General features: G+C 49.5%; 5 protein-coding genes across 5 annotated transcripts; 2 read left to right on the top strand and 3 right to left on the bottom strand.

The window, feature by feature from the left end:
• Positions 1–136: 136 nt before the first annotated feature.
• On the top strand, positions 137–4,160 carry UHO2_00426 (uncharacterized protein; the record flags this gene model as incomplete). Its single annotated transcript, XM_041557046.1, has 7 exons — positions 137–240; positions 399–734; positions 998–1,428; positions 1,579–1,749; positions 1,975–2,900; positions 3,492–3,836; positions 4,017–4,160. 7 exons carry the CDS (start codon positions 137–139, stop codon positions 4,158–4,160), a joined length of 2,457 nt encoding a protein of 818 aa, XP_041412980.1.
• A 1,216-nt stretch (positions 4,161–5,376) lies between these two features.
• On the bottom strand, positions 5,377–5,928 carry UHO2_00425 (uncharacterized protein; the record flags this gene model as incomplete). The annotated part of the gene is made up of 1 exon (XM_041557045.1): positions 5,377–5,928. The coding sequence occupies one exon, from the start codon at positions 5,926–5,928 to the stop codon at positions 5,377–5,379; it is 552 nt and encodes a 183-aa protein (XP_041412979.1).
• An 11,272-nt stretch (positions 5,929–17,200) lies between these two features.
• On the top strand, positions 17,201–19,345 carry UHO2_00424 (uncharacterized protein; the record flags this gene model as incomplete). The annotated part of the gene is made up of 1 exon (XM_041557044.1): positions 17,201–19,345. The coding sequence occupies one exon, from the start codon at positions 17,201–17,203 to the stop codon at positions 19,343–19,345; it is 2,145 nt and encodes a 714-aa protein (XP_041412978.1).
• Positions 19,346–19,486: 141 nt separating this feature from the next.
• On the bottom strand, positions 19,487–20,432 carry UHO2_00423 (uncharacterized protein; the record flags this gene model as incomplete). The annotated part of the gene is made up of 4 exons (XM_041557043.1): positions 19,487–19,653; positions 19,760–19,949; positions 20,051–20,311; positions 20,406–20,432. 4 exons carry the CDS (start codon positions 20,430–20,432, stop codon positions 19,487–19,489), a joined length of 645 nt encoding a protein of 214 aa, XP_041412977.1.
• Positions 20,433–22,791: 2,359 nt separating this feature from the next.
• Positions 22,792–24,128, bottom strand: UHO2_00422 (uncharacterized protein; the record flags this gene model as incomplete). The annotated part of the gene is made up of 4 exons (XM_041557042.1): positions 22,792–22,867; positions 22,973–23,303; positions 23,348–23,570; positions 23,643–24,128. The coding sequence occupies 4 exons, from the start codon at positions 24,126–24,128 to the stop codon at positions 22,792–22,794; spliced, it is 1,116 nt and encodes a 371-aa protein (XP_041412976.1).
• Positions 24,129–24,417: the final 289 nt, after the last annotated feature.

The following is a 24,417-nucleotide window of genomic DNA, read 5'->3' as shown; positions in this document are numbered from 1 at the left end:
GGGTCTGAGACAAGGAAGCCCTGCATTACCAAGCAGCAACACCTGTCACCTGTGCAAGGGGCTCGGCCATTGGGCCAGAGATTGCCCAAGCAAGAAGCCGGACACCTTGGGGCCCTGACCCATGGGCCTGAAGGTAATGGTAACCACAGAAACCTCCTTTGAAGAAGGAGACCTGGACCCAGGGGATAACCAGACAGATGACCTAGAAACGGTCAACCCCGACGTCCTCGACTTCAGCCAGTATCAACCACCAATGGAGGCTGGCCAGGAAGAGGTCCAAGAAGATGCCGACGAGGGAAATGGCAGTGGGGTGATGCACTGATGGCATGCATTGCTCTGCAAACCTCCTCGCCATCCTTATGTATATATCAAGATTGCCCCATATGCTTCTCTACCAGCAGAGGAATGGTGGTACTAGAGCTCTCTGGAATGGTTCAAGACCATCCGGCTCGAATACTTGCTGACACCGGCGCTGGACTGTCAATAGTTTCAGATTCCTTTGTTAGTAAGTACCACATACCCACAAAACCCACAAAAACAAGAACCGTCCATGGTGTCACCAGGCACCAGCTTGCCATAAACAGTTCTGCTAGCATTCAAGTTGCTATCGGCAAGCACAGTCTCAGAGTAGTCGAAGCCTCAGTGGCCGATACTGCTGACTACGACCTTATCTTGGGCTTCACCGAGCTAAGAAGGCTCAAACCCACCATATGGTGGGAGATGGGCCAACTGGAGTTCCAGACCCAGGATGAGGACCGACTCCTGAAATGGCCCCCTGAAGAAGCTGTACCTGGGGAATTACACGTGAACTCAGTGAAATCTGTCATAAGAAGTGACTTATTACCGAATTTGGTGAAAGATGTTATAGCTAGTGAGTTAAAACAAGAGCCCACTATAGAAGACAGCCTATCACCAAATTCAGCTGGATCGGTGGTAACACACCTCTATGACGAGAAACCGAAACATCCGACCATTCATGGAAATGAGTTCATTTCAGCAGCAAGCCTGATACAAGCTGCCCTGGAGGACGGACCCATTGGGTTCATGCTCTGGACCTCCCACCCTCGTCGCTCCCGGCCTTCGGGTTTGTACCCACCAGCACCGACAAGGGCATAGAAATGGAAGTAGAGGTTGATTGGAAGGTATCAGCAGAAGATATACCAGAACCGTATCAACGGTTGCAGGATGTGTTCAATGAGGTGGAAGCAGATAAGCTGCCCCACCATATGGAGCATGATCTCCATCTGGAACTAATGGAAGACAGTAGGCTGCCACAGGGCCCACTATACCTCAAGGGGCCGAAGGAAATGGCTGAACTAAGGAAGTACCTCAATGAGAACCTTGCAAAAGGGTTCATACGCCCCTCAAAGAGCCCAGCAAGATCTCCAGTGCTCTTTGTGCCCAAGAAGGATGGAGGCCTCAGGCTATGTGTGGACTACCATGGCCTGAATGAAATCACCCTCAAGAATCGGGCACTGCTGCCCCTCATTGAGGAGCAGCTTTTCCTGCTCTGGAAGACAAAGATCTACACCAAGTTAGATCTGTGAGCAGCATACAATCTCATCTGCATCACAAAAGGGGATGAATGGAAGACTGCGTTTGGCACACAGTTGGGACTCTATGAGTACCTGGTGATGCCCTTCAGCCTGGCGAATGTGCTGGCCCATTTCCAGTCCTTCATCAATCACATCTTCCAAGACATCATCAGAGTGTTTGTGGTTGTGTACCTGGATGACTTCCTCATCTTCAGTAGCACAGAGGGGGAACATGTCCAACATGTCACAGAAGTGCTCACTCGATTAAGAAGCAATCAACTGTTCGCCAAGCTGTCAAAGTGTGAGTTTCACATCACTACAGTTGAGTTCTTGGGGTACATCATCAAACTGACCAGGATTGAGATGGACCCAGAGAAGGTCTGAACCATCAAGGAATGGCCAATGCCAGAATCAATACATGACATCCAATGATTCCTAGGCTTTGCCAACTTCTATTGGCGATTCATAGCACGCTTTGCTCGAATTGCCAAACCATTGACATCTCTGGTCAAACCTACAGAATGTTTCAAGAAGTTTGAGCTGCTGGAAGAAGCTCAACAGGCTTTCCACAAGCTCATACAAGTGTTCACAACGGCAGGAGTGCTTTGGCACTTCGATTACCATCTGCTGACAAGGTTGGAAACTGATGCAAGCGACTTTGCCATCACTGGTGTGCTCAAACAGGAGCACGAAGGACGTTGGCACCCTGTGGCTTTTTATTCCCGGAAGATGTCATCTGCAGAAAAGAACTACGAGATTCATGACAAGGAGCTCCTCGCAGTGGTCACCTGTCTTACTCAGTGGCGCCACATGCTAGTGGGACTGCTGAGTCAGTTAGTCATCCTCACAGATCACGAGGTGCTCAAGTACTTCAAGTCGCAATGCCACATCATGGGACAACAAGCAAGATGGGTGGTATTGCTAGCTGATTTCGACTTCATGCTACAATACCGACCAGGAGACAAGGGTGGCGAACCTGATGCTCTCACCAGACGAGCTGACATGCAACCAATCGGTGAGGAGCAAAAGCACAATGTATGGCAATTGTTGCCTCCCCAAGTGTTCGAAAAGGTCAAAAACAACATCACTATAGGAAGTGCACTACAGCAAAATTCAGCAGGAAATGTAGTAACAAGCATGGTACTACCGATCTCAGTGGAATCGGCCATACCAACGGGCCTAGACAACGATGTGGTATTAATGGCTCCCATGCTCACCATGGAGACCATAGCAACGAAAGGACTCAAAGACCTGACCAAGATCTTTCAGCCCTTGGACCTGGAGCTACAGGAAATACATGTCAAGAAGCCATTCGAGATCAAAGACAGCTTATGGCATAGTGGTGGAAGGTTGGTTATACCAAAGGTAACCATGCCAGGAAGAACCAATGACCATGGGTCACGAAGTGCTTGGGAGGTAGATGGCCAATCCCTTTCTGTTGAGCATCTATGATTCATGGTCATGGCTCAATGTCATGATGGCATAACGGCCAGTCATGTGGGTTGAGACGCCACCACCAAAGCAGCCCAAAGGCATTATTGGTGGCCCAACATGACAGCCTGGATTGCCAATTATGTTGCAAGCTGCCCTGTATGTGCCAGATACAAAGCTCCTCGTCATCATCTGTATGGCTTGTTGCAACCACTCGCCACACCAGAAAGGCCATGGGGCTCAATATCATTGGACTTCATTGAGGGCCTTCCAGTGTCAAAGGGGTTTGATTCCATCCTGGTCATTGTCAATAGACTGACCAAGTATGCTATCTTGGCCCCAACTCATAAGATGGTCACAGCAACACAAACTGCTGTCCTACTGTGGAGGTACATGATTAGACACTTTGGTTATCCAGACCATATGGTGTCCAACCGAGGAAGACAGTTCATTTCAAAAGCATGGAAAGCATTCACTATGGGCATAGGTGCTAAGCACTCCCTCAGCACAGCCTATCACCCACAGACTGATGGACAAACTGAGAGGGTCAACCAAGTAGTGGAGCAGTACTTGCAAATGTATTGCAACTATGAGCAGGACGATTGGGCTGACTTGCTCAAGACAGCGGCATTTGTGTATAATAACACAGTCCACAATAGTATCGGTGTCTCACCATTCTTCACTTGCTATGGTTGGAATCCGAAGGCCCATCCGGTCATACCTCAGCAGCTGGGAGTCAATGACCCAGATCATTTCGAGTACCTCATTGATGGGAAGGAACATTGCAAATACCTCCAGGACCAGATTAGGAGAGCACAGTGTCAAATGGTGGAACAATACAACCGGAAACACAAAGACATCGAATTTAAGGTAGGCGACATGGTTTATATCAATTGCCGGAACTGGAAGATGAGATGACCCATGCTGAAACTGGATACCAGGTTTGCAGGACCTTACCCAGTTCAAGAAAGGGTGGGCCGCTGAGCATATAGGATTACATTGCCAGCAAACCTCAGAGTCCATGATGTCTTCCATGTGTCAATGCTCAAGCCAGCAAAGACGAGCTCACTCCCTCAAAGGTCAAAACAACCAGTGGTACCATCACTACCAGATGAAGACCTCGAATTCGAAGTGGAAGCACTCATCGGTAAATGCACACGCAATCGAACAACCGAATACAAGGTCTTATGGTGAGGATACCCAGAGGAAGCTGCCTCCTGGGAGCCAGTGTCAAACCTCAATTGTCCTGACCTCATCCAGGAGTATGAGGTTTTGGTGGGGGGACAAGGTTAACAAACATGAGGAGAAGGCAGAAGTGGTAAGGAGGAAGTTGGGACAGATTTGAGCGAAATCTGCGAGAATAGCAGTGCTATTACAGATTACACGGAAATCAGTAATTGTAGTAGTGCTATGACATTTTCACAACAAGAGTGGGAGAGGACAGGTTTTTCCCACACACATGAGAAACCAAAGATGAGGTGACCAATGTAACAAGGTCAGGAGCAATCACACAAGGGTCAGGACACAGACTTAAAGGGATCGGAAGGAACAGAAGGCTGATATTGAAAGTTGTTGCTATATGTCGACATAGGAAGAAGGAGCAGGGGGAGGAGCAAGAGATGATCGGATCACCAGCTCCTCGTCTGTAGGGGCCACCCAAGTATCAATGGAATCCGGGGGGCCACCAGGCACGGCTACCGACTCATGTGGTTGTTGCTCCGAATACAACCTGTTGTGGTGGGCGACAAAGTCCTGAAGGGTATGCAAAACAGTACTCACCCAGTTCGAGTCAGGCAAATGCCATATGACCTGCATGGCTGTGGCCCAACCCATGGACATAATGGGGTCCAAAACCCATTCCTCTGACCACACAAACCTGGGGCCATACCCATTTGCGACTGTCAAATGGGCTCTTTCAGCTTGGTGCAAACCACGAGGCTGCATGCTTGGAGTACCGTTGCCTAGGTACTCCATGCCGGGATGGGCAGGGATACTATGCTCACAATTACCCAGACCAGCCAGGTAACAATGTGTGCAAGCATGGGGCACCCTGTTCCTCTCACCAAATGGGTTGGTGAAAGCAGAGGCAAAACAACTGGTAAAAAGAGAAAGGGGTTAGGGACAAATAGGAAAGGTAGTCATATATGGCAAGGGACACTTATGGAACCCGCAGCTGGAAGCAGCAGCGACATTGCCAGCTTGGCCAAGGCATACAGCCTTTGGTCAAATGCAACATGACCAGGCGATGTAACCGGCACTCCAGCAAAGTCCCAGTGGGGACATCCCAGTCGAGGGGGAAGTGGCAATCCATGACTCTGACCAAAAGGTCAGCAACCATGAATGGTTCAGCCCACTCCATGATCTCACCATTCGTCGGGAAATGGCGGTCAGGAGGAGGGGGGGGCGGAGTCTAGCGACCATGCCAGCGAGGAGGAGGAGTAAGCGGTTGCACATTCAACCGATACTCTGGGGTGACAGCACGAGGAGGAGCCAGGATGGCATCGACTATTTCGTTGGCAGTTGGAGGAGGGGTGGGGGAGCGAGCCAGCTCAGCTTCCCACATGGCTTGATGCTCAGGAGTGGTCAGCTCCCGAGCAGGACGACTCGTACCAACCTTGTTCAGGTCGTGAGGAGGAGGAGAGGCCGGAGAGTAGTCTTCTCCTGAGAGACCTGGTGCAACACGAGCAGGGGGAGGAGAGCCAGGAGGACTCTGGACAACCATGTCGTCATCCATTCCCAGAAACAGTGGCACCAATGGAGAGGAAGGTACCACCGGGGACGCGAGAGGATCAGCCAACCGGGCCAGGGGTGAGGAGGCGGTGGGCTCAGCGGTGTCAGCTACGACATCATGAGGACGAAGGCGGACAACAATCTGCTGACGTCCAGAAGGAGCCACAGTCCTTTCAGAAGAGGTTTCCTCTGCAGCAGTGCGTGAGCGGGTACAGTAACGAGGAGACACCATGTTGCACAATAAGTTGGGTGGCGACAACGTGGTTTGGTAGTGGTAAGAACAGACATGGCACAGGACTTGCCTCAACGGAGCTTGGCTTTTAAGAGGGGGGTAATGTCATGGGCCTGAGTGTGCAGGAAGCAGGAAGAACTGCTAGTTCATATGAAGGGAGCACAGGAATCAGGGGATTGGGTGGATCATAGGAATTGCAGCAGAAGTCGCCAAGATCTGCAGTAGAATCGGCTCTATGACAGATCTCAGTGAGATCGGTACGAACAAGGATGATATCATGAATTCTGATGAGATCAGTAGTAGGAGAGGTCATATAGTAGATTCCGCAGAGATCAGTGACAAGGATGTTCATACGATGAATTCACACACGCAGAGGACCAAGCTCTGCCAAGACGGGGACCGAGCTCAGTAAATTGCAGCTGGTTACCACTCAGGGGTTCACAAGATAGGAGTCAAGAGAACAGTCACCAGTTAGGAGGAAGGAGAACTGTGTCAAGGACACCAGCATATAGTTCATGAGGAAGAAGAGCTGTGTTGAGGAGGTCGACACGCAGCTCAAGAGGGACAGGAGTAGGGTTACAGGGACTCCTGCATAGCACTCGATGAAAGAGGTACTCTCTGGAGAGAGAGTTGGAGCAGTGGCACTGGCAGCACTGCGAAGAGGTATAAAGCCATACCTTCTCATCACTAAGTGGTCGAGTGGATCCTCATCCACTCTACTCATCAAACAAACTAGTATTACTTCAAGCAATAAGTATCATTAGTTCACAGTCAGCATAGTAGTAATCAACAGATTGCTCCTCATTGAAGTGCGTGCGTTGTATCACCGTTTCCTGACATCCGAAGGCAGTTCTAGCAAACCAGCGGTCTGGATATCGATAGAACCGAAGGCAGTCGTCCACTGCAGTCCGGGGATCACTTCAAGCGTTAGTCGACACACTGGACACTCATGTCGACATCATCTATCCATACTCACACCAGACCATTGGTGTCAACATCAAGTTCACTTAGAGACATATTGTAGTTTGATCATGCCGAGCTACCTCTGGACAGAGTGTCCACAGTGGTCAGTCAAAATCTGTCACAACATCAATACAACTACAGATTCCAACGAAAAAAGCGGCAGAGACGGTTCTGTCGCATATTACACTAGGAATCGTAATACCACTAGCGCTGTTGCATAACTCGACAGAATCGGTGATAGTACTGATACTACTACTGATCTCAGGTTTCAGGCACGCGACCGCTGACACCCCAGGGTTCCAGATTAATCTCACAGGATCAGTCAGAATCAGTCAGATCAGCATGCCTCAACAAGTCGGCTGATACAGTCAGATCAGCATGCCTCAACAAGTCAGCTGATATGAGCAAGTACTAGTAGACCCAGGAAGGAAGGTACTGGCATCAGAAGGAGAGGCACTTGGAGATAACCATAAAAGGTGGCAGGGAACCGAGCTCAACATCATGTGGACAGTTACTGCTCAAGGTGCATGTGTATAGCCACACAGGTCCAAGCATGGGGGGCAACTGCATGACCAAGCAGTTGGTCACGAGGTCCAACAGGTGGCTAAGGGGATTCATGAGATAAGGATGGGGAGGTGGTTGCTGAGAAGGAAGCAATGAATGGATTGGCTAAAGCAACGAGGAGGAGCTGTGTCAAAGGGGTCAACACACATCATCAGGTGGAAAGGGAGCAGGAAGGTGAAAGGAACAGTGTTGCAAAACCAGTATGCTGCAAAGATGGTAGGGGCACAGCACCCATGGGGTCAACACTAGCAGGGGAAATGAGATAGGTGTCACAGGCAACACCAATCAAACACATAAATACTCCTGTTCTCACCATAGCCTATGAGTGGATCCCCATCCACTCTTTACTCTATCTACTTTACTTACTTACTCAGTTACATACCATTGCAATAGCAGTGCTCTTGCAATGACTCTCAACATGTGTGTTGTATCACCATTAGTTGACAACTGTAGGTGGTGTTCTTCAACACTTGCAGTCCAGTTTCTTGCTGTAGGCAGTGTTGCTTGACACCTGCAGTCCAGTCAGTTATTGTAGGCAGTGAATCACACCTGCAGTCCAGTAACTCCCATCCTCTGTAGGCAATTAGCATATCACAGTCCAGATGACATCCAAGAGCATTATCAACAGTACTACAAACACTTGTACTGTAGGAGAGGGTGTTTCACTCACTCACCAATGACCAGTGTCTGAGCCATGCAACCTCTGAATGGAGTGTTCAAGGCAGTCAGTCGAGACTTACCAGGCAGCAATGTTTGGTTATGTTTAGGCAAAACATACTGAGTAGACCTTACTCCATCAAACTCAATATAACACCCCAAAACTAAGTCTCTGGCGCGCGACCGCTTACACTTCTCAGGCAGAGGACTGACAATAATGATGCTACTCTTGGACCTAATTGGGTGTCTGCTTTCAAGCAGCAACATCCAGAACTCAGAAGCTACTACTCTCACAAGATGGAGGCTGCAAGGGTACAGGCCACTAGTGTTCCATCAGTTGTTGAAGCATACTTTGATGTCTTGGAGAAGACTATTGCCAAGTATGAGATCCTACCTGAAAACCTCTTCAACATGGATGAGACTGGGTTTCTCATTGGACAAAGTCAATGCTGATACATCATTGTACCCAGGGAGAATGGGAAGAATCAGTGCTTCAGGTCACAGCCAGGCAATTGGGAGACTATCACAGTGATTGAGTGCATTGGTGCACAAGGGACAAAACCACCACCTATGGTTATCTTTTGGGGCAAGAAACACATGCAGGGCTGGCACCACAATCACACTGCAGCTAAGGGCTGGGTCTTTGCAACAAGTCAGAATGGCTGGACCAACAATGAGCTTGCACTACACTGGCTCAAGGACTGCTTGGACAAGCACACCAAGCAAAGGGCTCAAGGAAAGTATCAGCTGCTTATCCTTGATGGTCATGGCTCCCACATCACAGCTGAGTTCATTCAGCAAGCATGGGACTCCCACATTATCCTTCTCTTCCTTCTGTCAGAGGTCGCGCGCCCAAAACCTGTTATCTGTAATAGAAACGCGTCTATTACGAATCCTGTTGAGATATGTGACAATGCTTGAAGTATTACTGTTCTTGTTGAGATATGTAGTAGAGATGTCTCTATCACTTTTCTCACCCAAAGATGTAGTAGTGGTTTTGCTATTGCAGGTTTTAACTAACCACTGGGGACAGTCCATCCAGAGGTAGCTTGGCATGATCAATAACTGTTATGAACTGGTACTAACACCAAGGTCTGGTGTGATTGAGATTGTTGATGTCAGCAACACAAGTGTCCAATGTGTCAACTGAATGCTTGAGGTGATCCCCAGACTGCAGTGGACAACTGCCTTTGGTTCTATTGTTATCCAGACCACTGGTTTGTGTCAGGGGTCTCGCGCCTGAAACCCAGGTCGGTCTGTCGAGATACTCGGCGACTATCAAACTGTGCGACAGCTATTGTCTCGGTGTCATGGGCCTGAATGCTCAAGAAGCAGGAGGGTCACTGGTTCATATGGAAGGAACACAAGTATCGAAGATCTAGTCGATACCATTAGAGAGCATGTGCAGTCTCCATGGAGACCATGGACTCCTATGGACTCACATGCAAAGGAGGACCGAGCCATATGCAAGGAGGGCCAGGCACAGCCACAAGGAGGACCAAGCTCAAGGAGCAGGCACAGCCACAAAGAGGACCAAGCTCAAGGAGCATGCAGATGGTTACCACTCAGGGGCTCGAGAGACAAGAGTCAAAGGAACCATCACCAGTCAAAGGAGAAGGAGCAGTGTATAGGGAACCAGCAAGGAGGTCCTGAGGAGGAGGAGCAGTGTCGAAGGAGTCGACACCACTCAGGAGGCACAAGGGTGCCAAGCAAGCAGGATAGCAAGGAGGAGGAGGAGTGTCGAAGGAGTCGACACAGCTCAAAGAGGCACAGGGGTGCCAAGCAGGCAGGAAAGGCCCCTGAACAGTACTCGATGAAGAAGGTACTCTCTGGAGAGAGAGCAGGAGCAGCATCGCTGGCGATGCTGTGAAGAGGTATATAACCATGCTTTCTCATCATCAAAGGTCGAGTGGATCCTCATCCACTCTACACACACCATAACTAGTTATCACTTCAGCATAAGTATATATTAGTTTCAGTCAGCCTAGTAGCAATCTATCAAGGTTGCTCCTCATTGTAGTGTGTGTGTAGTATCATCACTACCTGATGTCTGAAGGCGCCCCATAGCAGGTTAGTGGTCCGGATATAGATAGAACCGAAGGCAGTAGTCCACTGCAGTCTGGGGATCACCTCAAGCATCAGTCAACACACTGGACACTCGTGTTGATGCCACCAACCTTAACACCAACACCATCAACCTCATCATCATCAACACTCACACCAGACCTTGGTGTCATCATAACCTACGCATTGATATTGATCATGCCAAGCTACCCCTGAATGGAGTGTCCACAGAGGTCAGCCGAAACCTATGATAGTATATACAACGAAAGCCACCTGCTGTCATTGCACAACTTGATAGTTGCCAAGTGACTAGCTCATCAAGACTGATACCGAGTGTCAGGGGTCCTGCACCTGAAACCCAGGTCGGTCTGTCGAGGTACTCGGTGACTGTCAAACTGTGCAACAGCTATTGTCTCGGTATCTGTCTCGACGAGCTAGTTGTTCGGTGACTATCAAGTTGCACAGTGACAGTGGGTGGCATCCATTGTATATACTATCGTAGGTTTTGGCTGACCTCTGTGGACACTCCATTCAGGGGTAGCTTGGCATGATCAATATCAATGCGTAGGTTATGATGACACCAAGGTCTGGTGTGAGTGTTGATGATGATGAGGTTGATGGTGTTGGTGTTAAGGTTGGTGGCATCAACATGAGTGTCCAGTGTGTTGACTGATGCTTGAGGTGATCCCCAGACTGCAGTGGACTACTGCCTTCGGTTCTATCTATATCCGGACCACTAACCTGCTATGGGGCGCCTTCAGACATCAGGTAGTGGTGATACTACACACACACTACAATGAGGAGCAACCTTGATAGATTGCTACTAGGCTGACTGAAACTAATATATACTTATGCTGAAGTGATAACTAGTTATGGTGTGTGTAGAGTGGATGAGGATCCACTCGACCTTTGATGATGAGAAAGCATGGTTATATACCTCTTCACAGCATCGCCAGCAACGCTGCTCCTGCTCTCTCTCTCCAGAGAGTACCTTCTTCATTGAGTACTGTACAGGGGCCCCTCTAGTACCACTCCTGTCCTCCTTGAGCTATCCTGCCTGCTTGGCACCCCTGTGCCTCTTTGAGCTGTGTCGACTCCTTCGACACTCCTCCTCCTCCTTGCTATCCTGCTTGCTTGGCACCCTTGTGCCTCCTGAGTGGTGTCGACTCCTTTGACACTGCTCCTCCTCCTCAGGACCTCCTTGCCGGTTCCCTATACACTGCTCCTTCTCCTTTGACTGGTGATGGTTCCTTTGACTCTTGTCTCTCGAGCCCCTGAGTGGTAACCATCTGCATGCTCCTTGAGCTTGGTCCTCTTTGTGGCTGTGCCTGCTCCTTGAGCTTGGTCCTCCTTGTGGCTGTGCCTGGCCCTCCTCGCATATGGCTTGGTCCTCCTTTGCATGTGAGTCCGTAGAAGTCCATGGTCTCCATGGAGACTGCACTACGACCATGCTCTCTACTGGTATCGACTAGATCTTCGATACCTGTGCTCCTTCCATATGAACCAGTGACCCTCCTGCTTCTTGAGCATCCAGGCCCATGACACTTTGCTATGAACCACCTTTGGATGTCAGTGAGTGGTGATACAACACACACACTACAATGGAAGCAATCTACTAGATTGCAACTTCACTGACTGAACTAATGTATACTTATGCTTAAAGTGATAACTAGTTATGTATGGTGTAGAGTGGATGGAGATCCACTCAACCACTTATGATGAGATGGCATGGTTTATATTTATCTTTGCAGTGTCACCTGCAACTCTGCTCTGGCCCTCTCTCTCAAGAAGGCACCATCTTCATCGAGTACTGTGGCAGAGGTCTTAATCTATGCACCACCCCATTGCTGAGCCCTGCTTCTCCTGCTCCTGAGTTGAGGAGAGCCAGTGTCGTCTTGTTGCTGATAGGGGTTGCCCCACTTCATCCCAATGACAGTGCATGCCCCCTTCTTCCATCCACCTCCTGACTTCAGCACCCATCTCCTTATGCTGATTTCATCATTGTGTAGGGTCCCTACCTCATCTGGTGGTGACCCCAAATGTCCTCGTCACTTAATCTATACTGGATCTGTTGTATGATTGTCCTTGCCCCTCATCTCTGCAGAACATGTCATACAATCTTGGTTACTACAGATCCTGGAGGGACTCTTGATACCATCTTGGCTTGTGCTGATCTAGGTGAGATCTGCCATAGAGCTGTTTCTTCTACAGATCTTGGTGAACTCTTCTGCAAGTCCTGTGATCTGCCCAATCCCTCGATTCCTGTGCTCCCTTCATATGAATCGACAGATCTTCCTGCTTCCTGCGCATCCAGGCCCATGACACCTTCCTCCCCTTGCAACACAACTCCTACAACTACTTGATGTCGTGATATTTGGACCTTTGCAGCAAGCCTTCACCAAGGAGGTTGACAAGTTTGCTGGAGCAAATCTTTCAATCAGTAAGAAGGATTTCATCAACATGTACCACAAATCACAACAGGTCATTACAAGCACCTTAGCATCACAAGCCTTCAGGGAGGTTGGGATCAACTCAAAGCTCCACCCAGAGAAGGTCCTATGACACATGCCCAGCTACCATAGAGAATCAACTCCTCCATCTTCAGCTCCTGCAGTTGATGAGACTCCAACAACTTCTTCTACTCCAGAGGAAGCAAAGAAGTTGCTATCACAGATGTATGCCATCATGGATTGGGATCAAGAAGAACAGCAGGCACTTCTGGCAAGCAATCACTGACAAGGATGCATTTGGATGAAGAAGGTAGGTAAGTTCATGGACCTTCTCTTTGGCCAGCATGCAAATGATCAAGCCCACATTCAAGAGCTCACAGCAGCCCACTCTAAGAAGCAACATGCACTCCCAGGTGATAGGAATCAGTTGTCACAGGCCAGGGTACTACACCAAATTGACTTACAAAGGCTACTTGCAGCATGAGAAGAGCAGGCTCAGAAGGATTCAGGAACAAGGGCTTGAAAGGGCAAGAAGCAAGCAAAAGGCAAAGAGCAAACAAGCAATCAAGAGAACCTGCCAGTCCAGCTGACACCAACCTTGGCATCTGAAAGAAGCTTCTGGCCTCTGCAGTCAATGTTGCCTTTTCCAGGTTATGTGCCTATGTCAATGGTACCCCCACCTCTGCCTTTTGCTAGTTCAAGTACCTTACCTGACAAGCCCCACTGCCCAGGTGGCAGCCAATGCCACCCTTCCTTCCACCCATGCCACCCTTCATGTGATCCTATGTTGCATTGCAATTCAAGTGTTGTTGTTGTGCTTTGATATAGTGAAGGTCCACATCTATGGATGACTGGCCTGCTTGTTGTGTGTGTGTGTGTGTGTGTTGAACAAAAATTGACTGGAGCTGCTGCCTCAAAATTTCGAGATTAAGAGGGGGACTTGGCTGTTTCAGCAATTTTGAGTCCAGAAACTCTCAAGTCCCCCTCCATTTTCGAGAGCAAAATTGGCCACTTCCAATCCGAGACCTACGTGAATTTGACATGTACAGTCCCTGTGCAGAAGTTTGAGGACAATCAGGTAATTTCCCAATTTAGCTGGTTACCCCACATTTGGGTTGTTGTCATCATTGAGCAATAGCACTACCATCATACTAAGCAAGAACACTTCAAGCACTGACATGGTCTGTTGCAATGAGCTTGCTCCAATGCAGTGTGCTTCAATTGTTGCAATGCATGATACTGAGCTGCCAATTCGATGAATCATGGAGCTAAGGGGTGTTTCCAAGACAGCAGTTCACAAGACCATCCATAACTTTAAGGAGTGTGTTTCCTTCGAAACAACAGCACAATCCAGCTGTCTGTGCTCCTGGACAGCTACCTTGGACTGCTACTTTCAGTGTGAGGTACTCAAAAACCCATTTCTATCATGGTGACAGCTGTCAGCATCACTTGGCAGCATCCCAATAATGCAGCTCCAGAAAGCAGCATACCAGGCCAGTATTAACTGCCAGATTGCACTTCAAAAGCTGTTTCTGACAGCCAAAAACCAGCATAAACATCTAGAATGGGCCAAGGCTAACAGCACCACTGCTTGGAGGGGTGTGCTGTTCACAGATGAGGCAGCTGTCAAGGTTGGCTACTGGCCTGGACACACATGGGTTAGTCGCCAGAAAAACACTTGAGAAGACATTGACAACATGGTTCCAACATTCTGTTCCAGCCATTTCAGCATCCAGGTATGGGCCAGCATTGCATTCAACCTTAAAACTCAATTGGTTGTGCTCCCATTGGCTCCAAGAAAGAAGCAGCCAGGGTTGGCTAATCAATGGGATCCTGCCAAGAACCTCACAGCTGTCTGATATTGTGATTGGATCATCAATGGCCCACTCCAGGACACCATAACTGCTGTTAGTGCATACCCTGATGGCCTGTCACTTGTCAAAGATGGCAGCAGCTGTCATCAGGCTGCTATCTGCAAGCAATGGCAGGCTGAATACCACATTAAAACACAGGAACACCTGCTGGCTTTGCTGGATCTTAACCCTTTTGAGAACATATGGTATGTTTTCAAAAACTTGCTTGGTAAGTGCTTGCTGGTACCAAAAACCCAGGATGAACTTGCAAGAGCTGCAGAGGAAGTGTGGAACACCCAGATCATGCCCAAACATATCAACCCTGTGATTGACTTGATGGAGCATCACATGGAGCAAGTGCTTACTAAGCATGGAGGTCTGCTCAAGTATTAGTTGGCTCCGAGACTCATTGCAATTGAAAGCTCTTCTTCCGAGCTTGCTCATTGTGTGTTTTGCTCAGTCTGACACTTATGAGAGATCAGCCTGTCATGGGCCTGAATGTGTCATGGGCCTGAATGCTCAAGAAGCAGGAGGGTCACTGGTTCATATGGAAGGAGCACAGGTATCAGAGATCTAGTCGATACCAGTAGAGAGCATGGTTGTAGTGCAGTCTCCATGGAGACCATGGACTCCTATGGACTCACATGCAAAGGAGCATTGAGCCCATATGCGAGGAGGGCTAGGCACAGCCACAAGGAGGACCAAGCTCAAGGAGCAGGCACAGCCACAAAGAGGACCAAGCTCAAGGAGCATGCAGATGGTTACCACTCAGGGGCTCGAGAGACAAGAGTCAAAGGAACCATCACCAGTCAAAGGAGAAGGAGCAGTGTATAGGGAACTGGCAAGGAGGTCCTGAGGAGGAGGAGCAGTGTCAAAGGAGTCGACACCACTCAGGAGGCACAGGGGTGCCAAACAAGCAGGATAGCAAGGAGAAGGAGCAGTGTCGAAGGAGTCGACACAGCTCAAGAGGCACAAGGGTACATAGCAAGGAGGAGGAGCAGTGTCGAAGGAGTCGATAGCTCAAGGAGGACAGGAGTGGTGCCAGAGGGGCCCCCTGTACAGTACTCGATGAAGAAGGTACTCTCTGGAGAGAGAGCAGGAGCAGCATCACTGGCGACACTGTGAAGAGGTATATAACCATGCTTTCTCATCATCAAAGGTCAAGTGGATCCTCATCCACTCTACACAACCATCATAACTAGTTATCACTTCAGCATAAGTATATATTAGTTTCAGTCAGCATAGTAGCAATCTATCAAGGTTGCTCCTCATTGTAGTGCATGTGTTGTATCACCACTACCTGATGTCCAAAGGTGGTTCATAGCAAACCAGTGGTCTGGATATAGATAGAACCAAAGGCAGTAGTCCACTGCAGTCCAGGGATCACTTCAAGCATCAGTCAACACACTGGACACTCGTGTTGATGCCACCAACCTTATCACCAACACCATCAACCTCATCATCATCGACTCTCACACCAGACCTTGGTGTCATCATAACCAACATATTGATATTGATCATGCCAAGCTACCCCTGAACAGAGTGTCCACAGAGGTCAGCCAAAACCTACAATAGTATATACAATGAATGCCACCTGCTGTCATCGCGCAACTTGATAGTCGCCGAACAACTAGCTCGTCGAGGCCGATACTGAGACAACTTTGGTGACCTGGTGCCATACAATCGACAGGTTTACAAAGCTGCCTTTACCCTCACCTTCACCTGCTTCCTCTGCTCTGGAGAGGTTGTGTGGGACAGTTCTTCCAATCTGGCTGTCATCCTCTGGGTGGCCAGCATGTCCTTGGCACACAACCATGCAGTCATCACCCTCCCAGCCTCAAAGACTGACCCTTTCTGCCTTGGTGTCAAGGTGGTTGCACCCCTTGTGGGTGGGCCTGAGTGCCCTGTCTCCAACCTCAAACCCTTGCTCTCCTGACTGGCCTCCTTTCCCCTCTTTGGCCTTGGCCCCTCTGGGTCTGCACCCCTCTCTCACTCTGCATTCATCTCCATGCTCTGACAGGCAGTCACAGCTTCTGGTCTCTCCCCCATGGCCTATGCTGGCCACTCCTTCCACCAAGGTGCTGCCACCTGGGCTGCCAGCCTTGGTGCCAATGCTGATACCATCCAGTGTCTTGGCCAATGGAACTCTGACTGTTTCTGGCACTACATTGACTGCTCAGCAGTGGACCATCAGGACCTCTGCATTGCTGCCCTCTACCGTCTATGAGATGGTCCACTCATCCTGCATACTGCCTCATGGCATGATGTGGGTTCTTCCTAAGCCTCTCCAGTTGGCCCCATCCCTGTTGAGACATTCTCTGCTGCACAGGTGGCTCAACCTTCAGCTGGTAGGCTGGGAGCCTTTGAGCCAGCGAGCCACCTTGCTGACCTGCAATCTAACAGGACCTCCATATTGTCTTCCACATTAACTGACTGACCCTCATCTTACGGCCGTGTGAGCCAGGCTGGGAAGCCAACACGTTGCGTTGTGTTTGCAGCTCGATTTCATAACAGCACCACATACGCCGCAACTCAGGTCCCGAGACTAGACAACCGACACATCCGTCGCTTCTCTTTGTCTATACGCCTCTCGACTCTGCATGGCGTGAACACAGTACCACAGTCACTCTAGGATGCTCAAGCTGTAGCGACGCTTGATTCCGCCGCATCGACACCTTCCTACTACTCTCACATCTGGCTTCAACTTTGCTTATCGCCAATATGGTATCCAAAGGCAATGAGCCTGCCGAGGCAGCATCAGCTCCAAACCAAACAATCATAGACTCGTCCGATCCCAAGCTTGAGCTGTCCGAAGCACCGCCCAGGGGCCTCATGGAAGCAGTCAAATTCAAACCTCGTGGTAGCCATAGTCGTTCAGACTCCGAATCAAGCCATCAATCTTCTGGTTTCGACCATGAGCGCTCATCACAAGATGATGATGATATCGACAACACCCCAGCAACCTCCTATGGTGGCTTTCTCTCCACCCGCAGTGACATCTCTGCTGGTCCAAAGTCTGACTCGAGTCATCTCTCCAACGTCATGCTTCTCAACAGTGGTCTGTCAGTAGCTTCTGAGGATCCGCAAAGGAAGGAAGAGCTCCGACAAGAAGTCGAGGCTCTTTTCGACAAGTTCCTTCCCGACTTTCAGGCCCAGCAGGATGAGGACGACAGGTCCCACCAAGAGACTGAGCCCACTTTGCTCAGTCGAAACTTGCCAGCCATCCTGTCCGAGTTCGAGCGACAAAGGGAGCATCCACTCATCGATCCGAGGGTCTTCAGCCAGCTTGAAGTGTTTGCAGACGCGAACCCAGAAGTGCCCATCTCTTCCAGCACGCTCGTCGACCTCATTCACGCCTTGGAGTCCAGCGCACAATCCGTCATCTCCGACGACATGGCACCTCACACACCTTCATTGATGGGCGGAGAACTGTCGCATAGCACTGGCAACGACTCAACACCTCAAGCCGCTACAGATGATCTTGCCGACCTGAGTCAGGACGAGCTTCTCATCAGGGATACGGAAGGCAGTCGCGACTCTTCTAGAGAGTTGAGTGCCGAAGCTGCCATCATTATCAATCTCAAAGAGGATCTGCGCATGGAGCGTGACAAGAACGATGCCCTTCAGCAGACCCTCTCTGACAAGGAGAGGCGCGTTAACACACTCGAACACAAGCTCTCCACCGCCCAAGAACAGTACGAGGAAATGGTGTTGGAGGAACAAGCCAAGCTCGAGGAGCTTCACAAGCAAATTCAGACGCTTCGCCGCGAAGAAAAAGAGAACCGCACTAAGCAGCACGAGCTCCAGGAGCAGAATAATGCCTACGAGTCGCAGTTGACGGCACTCAACGCCCAGATCGAGACTTCTGAGAAGGCCAATGTCAGGCTTCGAAGGGATCTAGAAGAGGAGACGAGCCAGCTGATCAAGGCGAAAGCTGACCTCGATCGTCGCGTCAAAGAGTCCAAGGAACTGTCCGAGTACCTGGTCGAGTGCGAGCAAGCCAAAGATGAAGCCGAGAAGACGCAGATCCGGTTGCGTCAGGAGCTCGAAAAGGTTCAAGCCGAAGCTACCAAACTTCAAGGCTACAAGGAAGAGACCGAGGAGCTCCGCACCACAGTAGATAAGCTCGAAATGGAGCTTGACGAGGTTCGCCGGCTCACCAGCTTGCACAGTAAAGAGTCGTCAATGCAGCAGCACAGTAATCCTGGTACCATCACTAGGCGCCTGGGCAACGAGCTCGCTCGAAGCATGGGAATGGACGGCAACAGCTCCGGAGAAGAGACACGGGTCGAGGACAAGGATGCCAACACCAGCAACGTCGATGACTATATCGAGACTGTCATCCAGCGACGACGAAGAAGAGTAGGCAAAGCGCGTAAGTCGGTCGTGATGGTCACACAGTCCATTCAGACCGATGCACCAGAAGAGCAAGCCGTTGCAGAGCCTGCTGTCGACAGTACCATTGAGCCTGCTCCTACAGACAGCTCGTCCTCTACTCGCACCAAGGTGGCCACCCTGTCGACATCGATGCACACCTTGGTCGAGTCTTTCTCCGCTGCTTTGACTGCGAAAAGCACATCCATCATGGCCATGCCCCTCGCCATCGGTCTAGCCTTAGGCTTGCTGCTTAACACATCTCGCGACATCTACCACATCAACCACCAGACCCTTGACGCAAACGAGTTCAGAAAACTCAACTACCTTCCAACCGCCATCCAGAACTACTACTATGACGGTCGCTATCCGAAAGCAGTTGTCGGCAGCAACTTTGTCGACGACTACATCGGCCCAGTCCTCGATGCTCTACTGGCGCTCGTCGGTCTCGGCAATCCCTCAAGATCGATGCCTGGAGGTGTTGTATACTAGCGAACTGCTCCGACTATGCTTCACACACCCTCTCTGTAGCTCGAAAACCCCACAAAAGCAGTCCTGCCCAAGGCTGCTCGATCCTTTCGTTTCACCATCTTGTATTAGCGACTCTCTTTTCAATTTCCGGCACTGCTCCTTCTACGCTCGCGTATATACCATGACGCGTTGACGCGCACTCATTTCATCAATGACGATTCTTGCGAGGTCCTCTCCAGATGCGGCCTTACGATGCTCCATCTGGATGAATCGGACTGCTCGACGTTCAACCATCACACTGTCTTTTACATGATCCGCAATCTCTTGTACTCTGATTTTGAGCTCCATTCGCATTCTGACGATAATGAAGCTCGATGTTGCATCCCTTACTCCATGCTGGGTATGTGTGAGTGGGTATATGTAAAGATGAGATACTGAGGGCTAGGTCCGAGTCTTGTGACGACAGAGTGTGCAACTTGATATGCGCTTGCGCGTCGTCCCATGTGTCCCTCTTCCAGCTTTTGCTCTCAACCCTGAAGCCTTCTCCTTGTTCCCATTCGGTGTTGTAGTCTGATTCAATCCAGCAACGAGCGGCAAACTGCACCTCACACATCTCGGATTGTGTCTATAGTAGAAATCGGAAACAATTCTTGCCTCCTCCTTTCTCTTGCCTCCCTCCTGTTCCGGCTCGACATCTTCAGCCCATAACGAGCACCGGTATGTGACAGCTTGAAGCTTACGGGTAGTCCACAAAGTGTCTGATGCGGCAACTTGTGAGCGTGCTAGACGGAGGAACCGTTGTGAGTGGAGAGAGGCCAGATTGGGAAGTGTTGTGCTGGCGAGTCTGGCGAGTTGTTCTTGGTGGATTGTTTGGCAGGTGTTCTGTTGCGAAATTGTGAGGGGTGTGATTGATGGTGAGGAAGGGGGGGGGGAGTTTCGAGAGGAGGTCGGGGTGGATGAGGAAGAGGCGGCTACTGCGGATTTGAACTGCGATCGAGGGCGGTGAGGCGAATGGAAAGAGTCAGCGGCAGGTCTGGGTTTGGAGGAGGGAGCGGGGAGCAGGGAGCAATGGAGTGCATACCTTTGTGAGCTTGTTCTTGGACGACATCTTGAATCAGACTGAACTCATCGCTATCACCTCGGCCTGACTGGGCTAGTTTCTCGATGGTGTCGCTGAGGTGGCGAGGATGTGTAGCGGCAAGCCAGGGTGCAGCAAGTTGAAGCTTCCAAATTTTGGACCTCTTCTCGGATTTCGGCCTGACTTTGCTCCACAATTTCACATGTAAATTCGCATCCCGTCTTGACTCAATCGCACGAGACAAAAGCTAACGTAGCCGACTATAACAAAACTTTGAAAAATAACTAGAGGGGGTATCAAAGTTTTTGCGATTTTAAAAACGCGGGTTTTTTCGAGAGCGCGTTTTTGGAGGGAATTTGAACCCCCCCCAAGGAAAAGCAGGTTTCCAAAAACACAATGAAATCATACAGCCGATAAAATACATAACCTAACAGTGGTCATGTTACTTGTTGCTCTCATTGCTATTACCCATTGCTTGCTTATATCTTGCTTTCCTCTTCACACAATGCACTCAATGTAATGTTTCATATGGTGGTGAGAAGAATTGTATTGAACAGAAGAAGAGAGAGTGCCTGTCAGATTGAGAATGGTTGTGTCAAGACTTGCTCCTGTCTCCGAGCTGATGTGCTTTGAGTCATGGCAATGTAGTCCACAGTAGTCCTCTCATGACGTCGAGACAATGCAGTAGTGTCTTCCTCATTGTGCCCAGTGGATCTGAACAGCGCCTGGAACAAACCCTCTTGAAGATCATGTGCAGCAGAACTTCGAAGTCTTGACACTGCATACTGTGACATTCCTTGTGTTGCAGTGGCAAGATCCAGTTCATATTCCTGCTGATTTGTGTGTCTTGTCCTCCTGAGCTCTTGTGTATCACTGGCATCAAGTTGGAGGCTTTGAACAACCTCACTCACCTCATCCTCAGAGAAAGAGGGCAACAGCAGGTCGGCAATATCAGCAGGACAGTCATATTGACTTGCAAAGGTGTGGGCAACAATGCAGGCTTGGATTGTCTTGGCAGCAGTGATGTGGTCCTTGAAATGGTAGATGTTACCATGATAGCCTGTAAGGCACTGGAAGTGGTTCTTCAGGTATGCAATGGCATGTTCAACTCGTACTTGGACTCGAGAGAGCATGTAGTTGAAGTGTCGAAGGTCTCGACTCTTGTCGGCAGCAATGTGAGAGAATGGTCCAACTGTGAAGGCAGAATGGCCATATCCACCATCAACCCAGATGAACTCACTGTCATCAAGGTACAGGCGAGGCTTCTTCAGGATGTTGCTGCCTGAGGCCCAAACCTTCGAATCCTGAACACTGCCAGGCTGTCCAACAACTGATTCGACAATCTGCAGTGAGTGTGGCAGGATCACCAGTGCTACATTGATGCTGTGGAAGCCTTTGTAGCAGAAGTGCTCTCGACTGAGCACTCCTGGCTTCCAGGCAAGAGGGATGTGTGTGCCATCCACCACAAGCCAGCCCTTACCCCACTCTTCAACCCCAGTTGTATTGTGCACCCAGGCAGAAGCATGTTGTCTCTCTCCCTCTGAAGCAAACTGCATGACCTTGTTGTTTAGCTCGAGGAGGCCAGCGACTGTGCGATTGGTGTATCCAACAATGCTCCCAACACCACAACCACATTGCAAAGCAGTGTCACATTCACCACCTCCATTTCCAGAACAGCCAAGTCTGTACAGAGCCACTGAAAGAATCTCTTGCACTTTGTTGAGAGACATCACACCTGAGCTGCTGTAGTTCCACTGGAAAGCCTCTGTTTGCTGGAGTTGGATGGCGAGATTGTTGAATGCTTCAGGCGACATATGAACAAGTCCACAATACATCCTATGATTGCTTGATTTGTACCTGTTGAGAAGGTGGATAAGCTTATCAGTGCGGCCAAGAGGAGTGCAATGTGTGATTGTGTACCTTTGCTTGCATATGAAAGTGTACAAGCAGACAAGGTGTCATGAGAGCAGAATTGGGTCGCCATCATTGTCCAAGTTGTCGATGTCAGTGCTGCAGGAGTGCTGCACTCTGTTGGTGTTTTGGATGACCTCCACAGGTATAGAGAGCTTGAGAGTACAGACAATGTCATTGAGAATTACTTGCTTGTTGCTGTAGCACACCATGGCTGGAAGGAGGAAGGGAGTTGGAGAGGGAGCATGGAGAGGGGGGATGGAGAGGGGGGATGGCAGCAAGAGCGATGCCAAAAGGTTGCAGAGTGGAGTGGTGGTAGTAATGGAAGAGGTGTGAGAGTGAAAATTTTTGTTTAAATGCTTTTGAGCTCATTATGTGACTGTGCTGTGCATCATTTTTATTCACCTCATACTTGCACTCTACAGAAAAACACTCAGAAATGACTTTGCATTGAGACCGGATGATAGTACATGTAATGCTACAAGACAGGAAGATTGAATGAAGAGTCCATGTTGTTGTTGTTGCTGGTGTTCTGACGAGCATCCTGTTTGATGCTGGCCTGAGAAGCAAGGAGGCACACCATCTCCATCACCATTTCACAATCACATGCACAAACATGTTCATTGCACTCTTTCTCCTCCCTCTCGTGATGCAGGCACATCTCCTCGTGCTTGGTATGCTCAGCCTCCAGTATTTTCTCATGTCTGGTGCATTCCTGTTCAAGCTGCAGGCAGATCTGAAGGGTATCAATGGAAGAATGATAGAAAGCTTCAGCAAGTGTGTTGCGCTTGTGATCAAGGGCACCTCGCTTGTGCTTGGTGCTGGGAGAGAGCTGGGCTGAAGATTGAGAAGAGGTGGAATCAGAGACATCCAAACCGCCAGCAGTGGAGGAAGGTGGTCGAGCCTGCAAAGGTGGAGGCGAAGGTGTGTTAAAGATGTCATCATCACCAGTGCCAGCAAAGGATGCACCAGAAGTGGATGCAACAGCAGCTGGGGGGTTGTGGGTTCAATCAAGTCAAGAATAGGAGGCAAACCACGGCCATGAGCGCTGTGATTGTACAGCTCGCTGCCACAAATATCCATGGGTATGTCAGCTGAGCCATTCGAAGGCATGTCAGGCTTGTCATCGCTGGTGAAGTTGAGACTGGGAGTTGTGATAAGTGCTGTGGGATCAGCATTGAATTGGCCATTCATCATCTTGTGCATCCTTTCAAACCAAGCATACTTTGTTGACAGGGCAATGCGAGATACGTAGGACTGTTTAAAATTGAAAGTATGAATCAGCATCCAAGCATACTATTGCAAGCAATGAAGATCACCAAAACTTACCAGGTTGGATGCATCCATGTCCTCCAGCAGTGTACCAGCTCCAGTGGGTGAAAGCTTCTTCTTCTCCCTGTAGTATGTCTCTAGCAGCCACCTCAGCTTGGACTTGATGCGATTGGGATCAACAGATGTGCCTGGGAAAATCATCTTGGAGATATCCCAAAAAATGGGATGTTTGCGAAGTTTGAGGGCTGGATTGCTCTCAGCCGATTCTGGAGATGGCAGCAGAGTGCACTGGTAGGAGTTGTTGTTGTAGAGGATCATGACAAGGTGAAGAACATTGGCACCCAACCATGTCAAGTTCTTCTTGCCTGTGGCAGATCTAGAGGCTTGAGTTGGACAGGAAGTGTGGATGTCAGGAGCACTTGTAGAACCAGATTGAGACAGTGCAGGCATGCTTTCGGTCTGAGTTGCAGAGCTTGTAGGTGTAGTGGACTGGCATAACAACTCTGCAGAGATGTCACCAGAATCATCAGTGGAAGAGGTCATGTTGAATGAGCGCAAGGAAGAGGGAGTGAGCAAAAGTGTGATGAGAGTGAGGAAAGGAGAGAAGATGTGGAGTGATAAAAAAAACCGCATTTTTGCAAATGTGCCTCCTGAGCTGCGTTTTTGAAAACGCGGTTTTTTTTTTCCCTTTGCAGAGCTTATGTAAGCTTTTGCGTTTTTTTGAAAAACACGCTCTTGAAAAAACCCGGGTTTTTAAAAACGCAAAAACTTTGATACCCCCTTAGGTGAATTGCAGGCAAAGACCCGTGAGGTCCTCGAAGCTCGACAAGGA

The sequence above is a fragment of the Ustilago hordei genome, assembly GCF_900519145.1.
Source record: "Ustilago hordei strain Uho2 genome assembly, contig: UHO2_contig_01, whole genome shotgun sequence".
Classification (NCBI taxonomy): domain Eukaryota; kingdom Fungi; phylum Basidiomycota; class Ustilaginomycetes; order Ustilaginales; family Ustilaginaceae; genus Ustilago; species Ustilago hordei.
The sequence above is the reverse complement of the archived record's forward strand: the minus strand, read 5'-3'. Positions and strand labels throughout refer to the sequence as shown.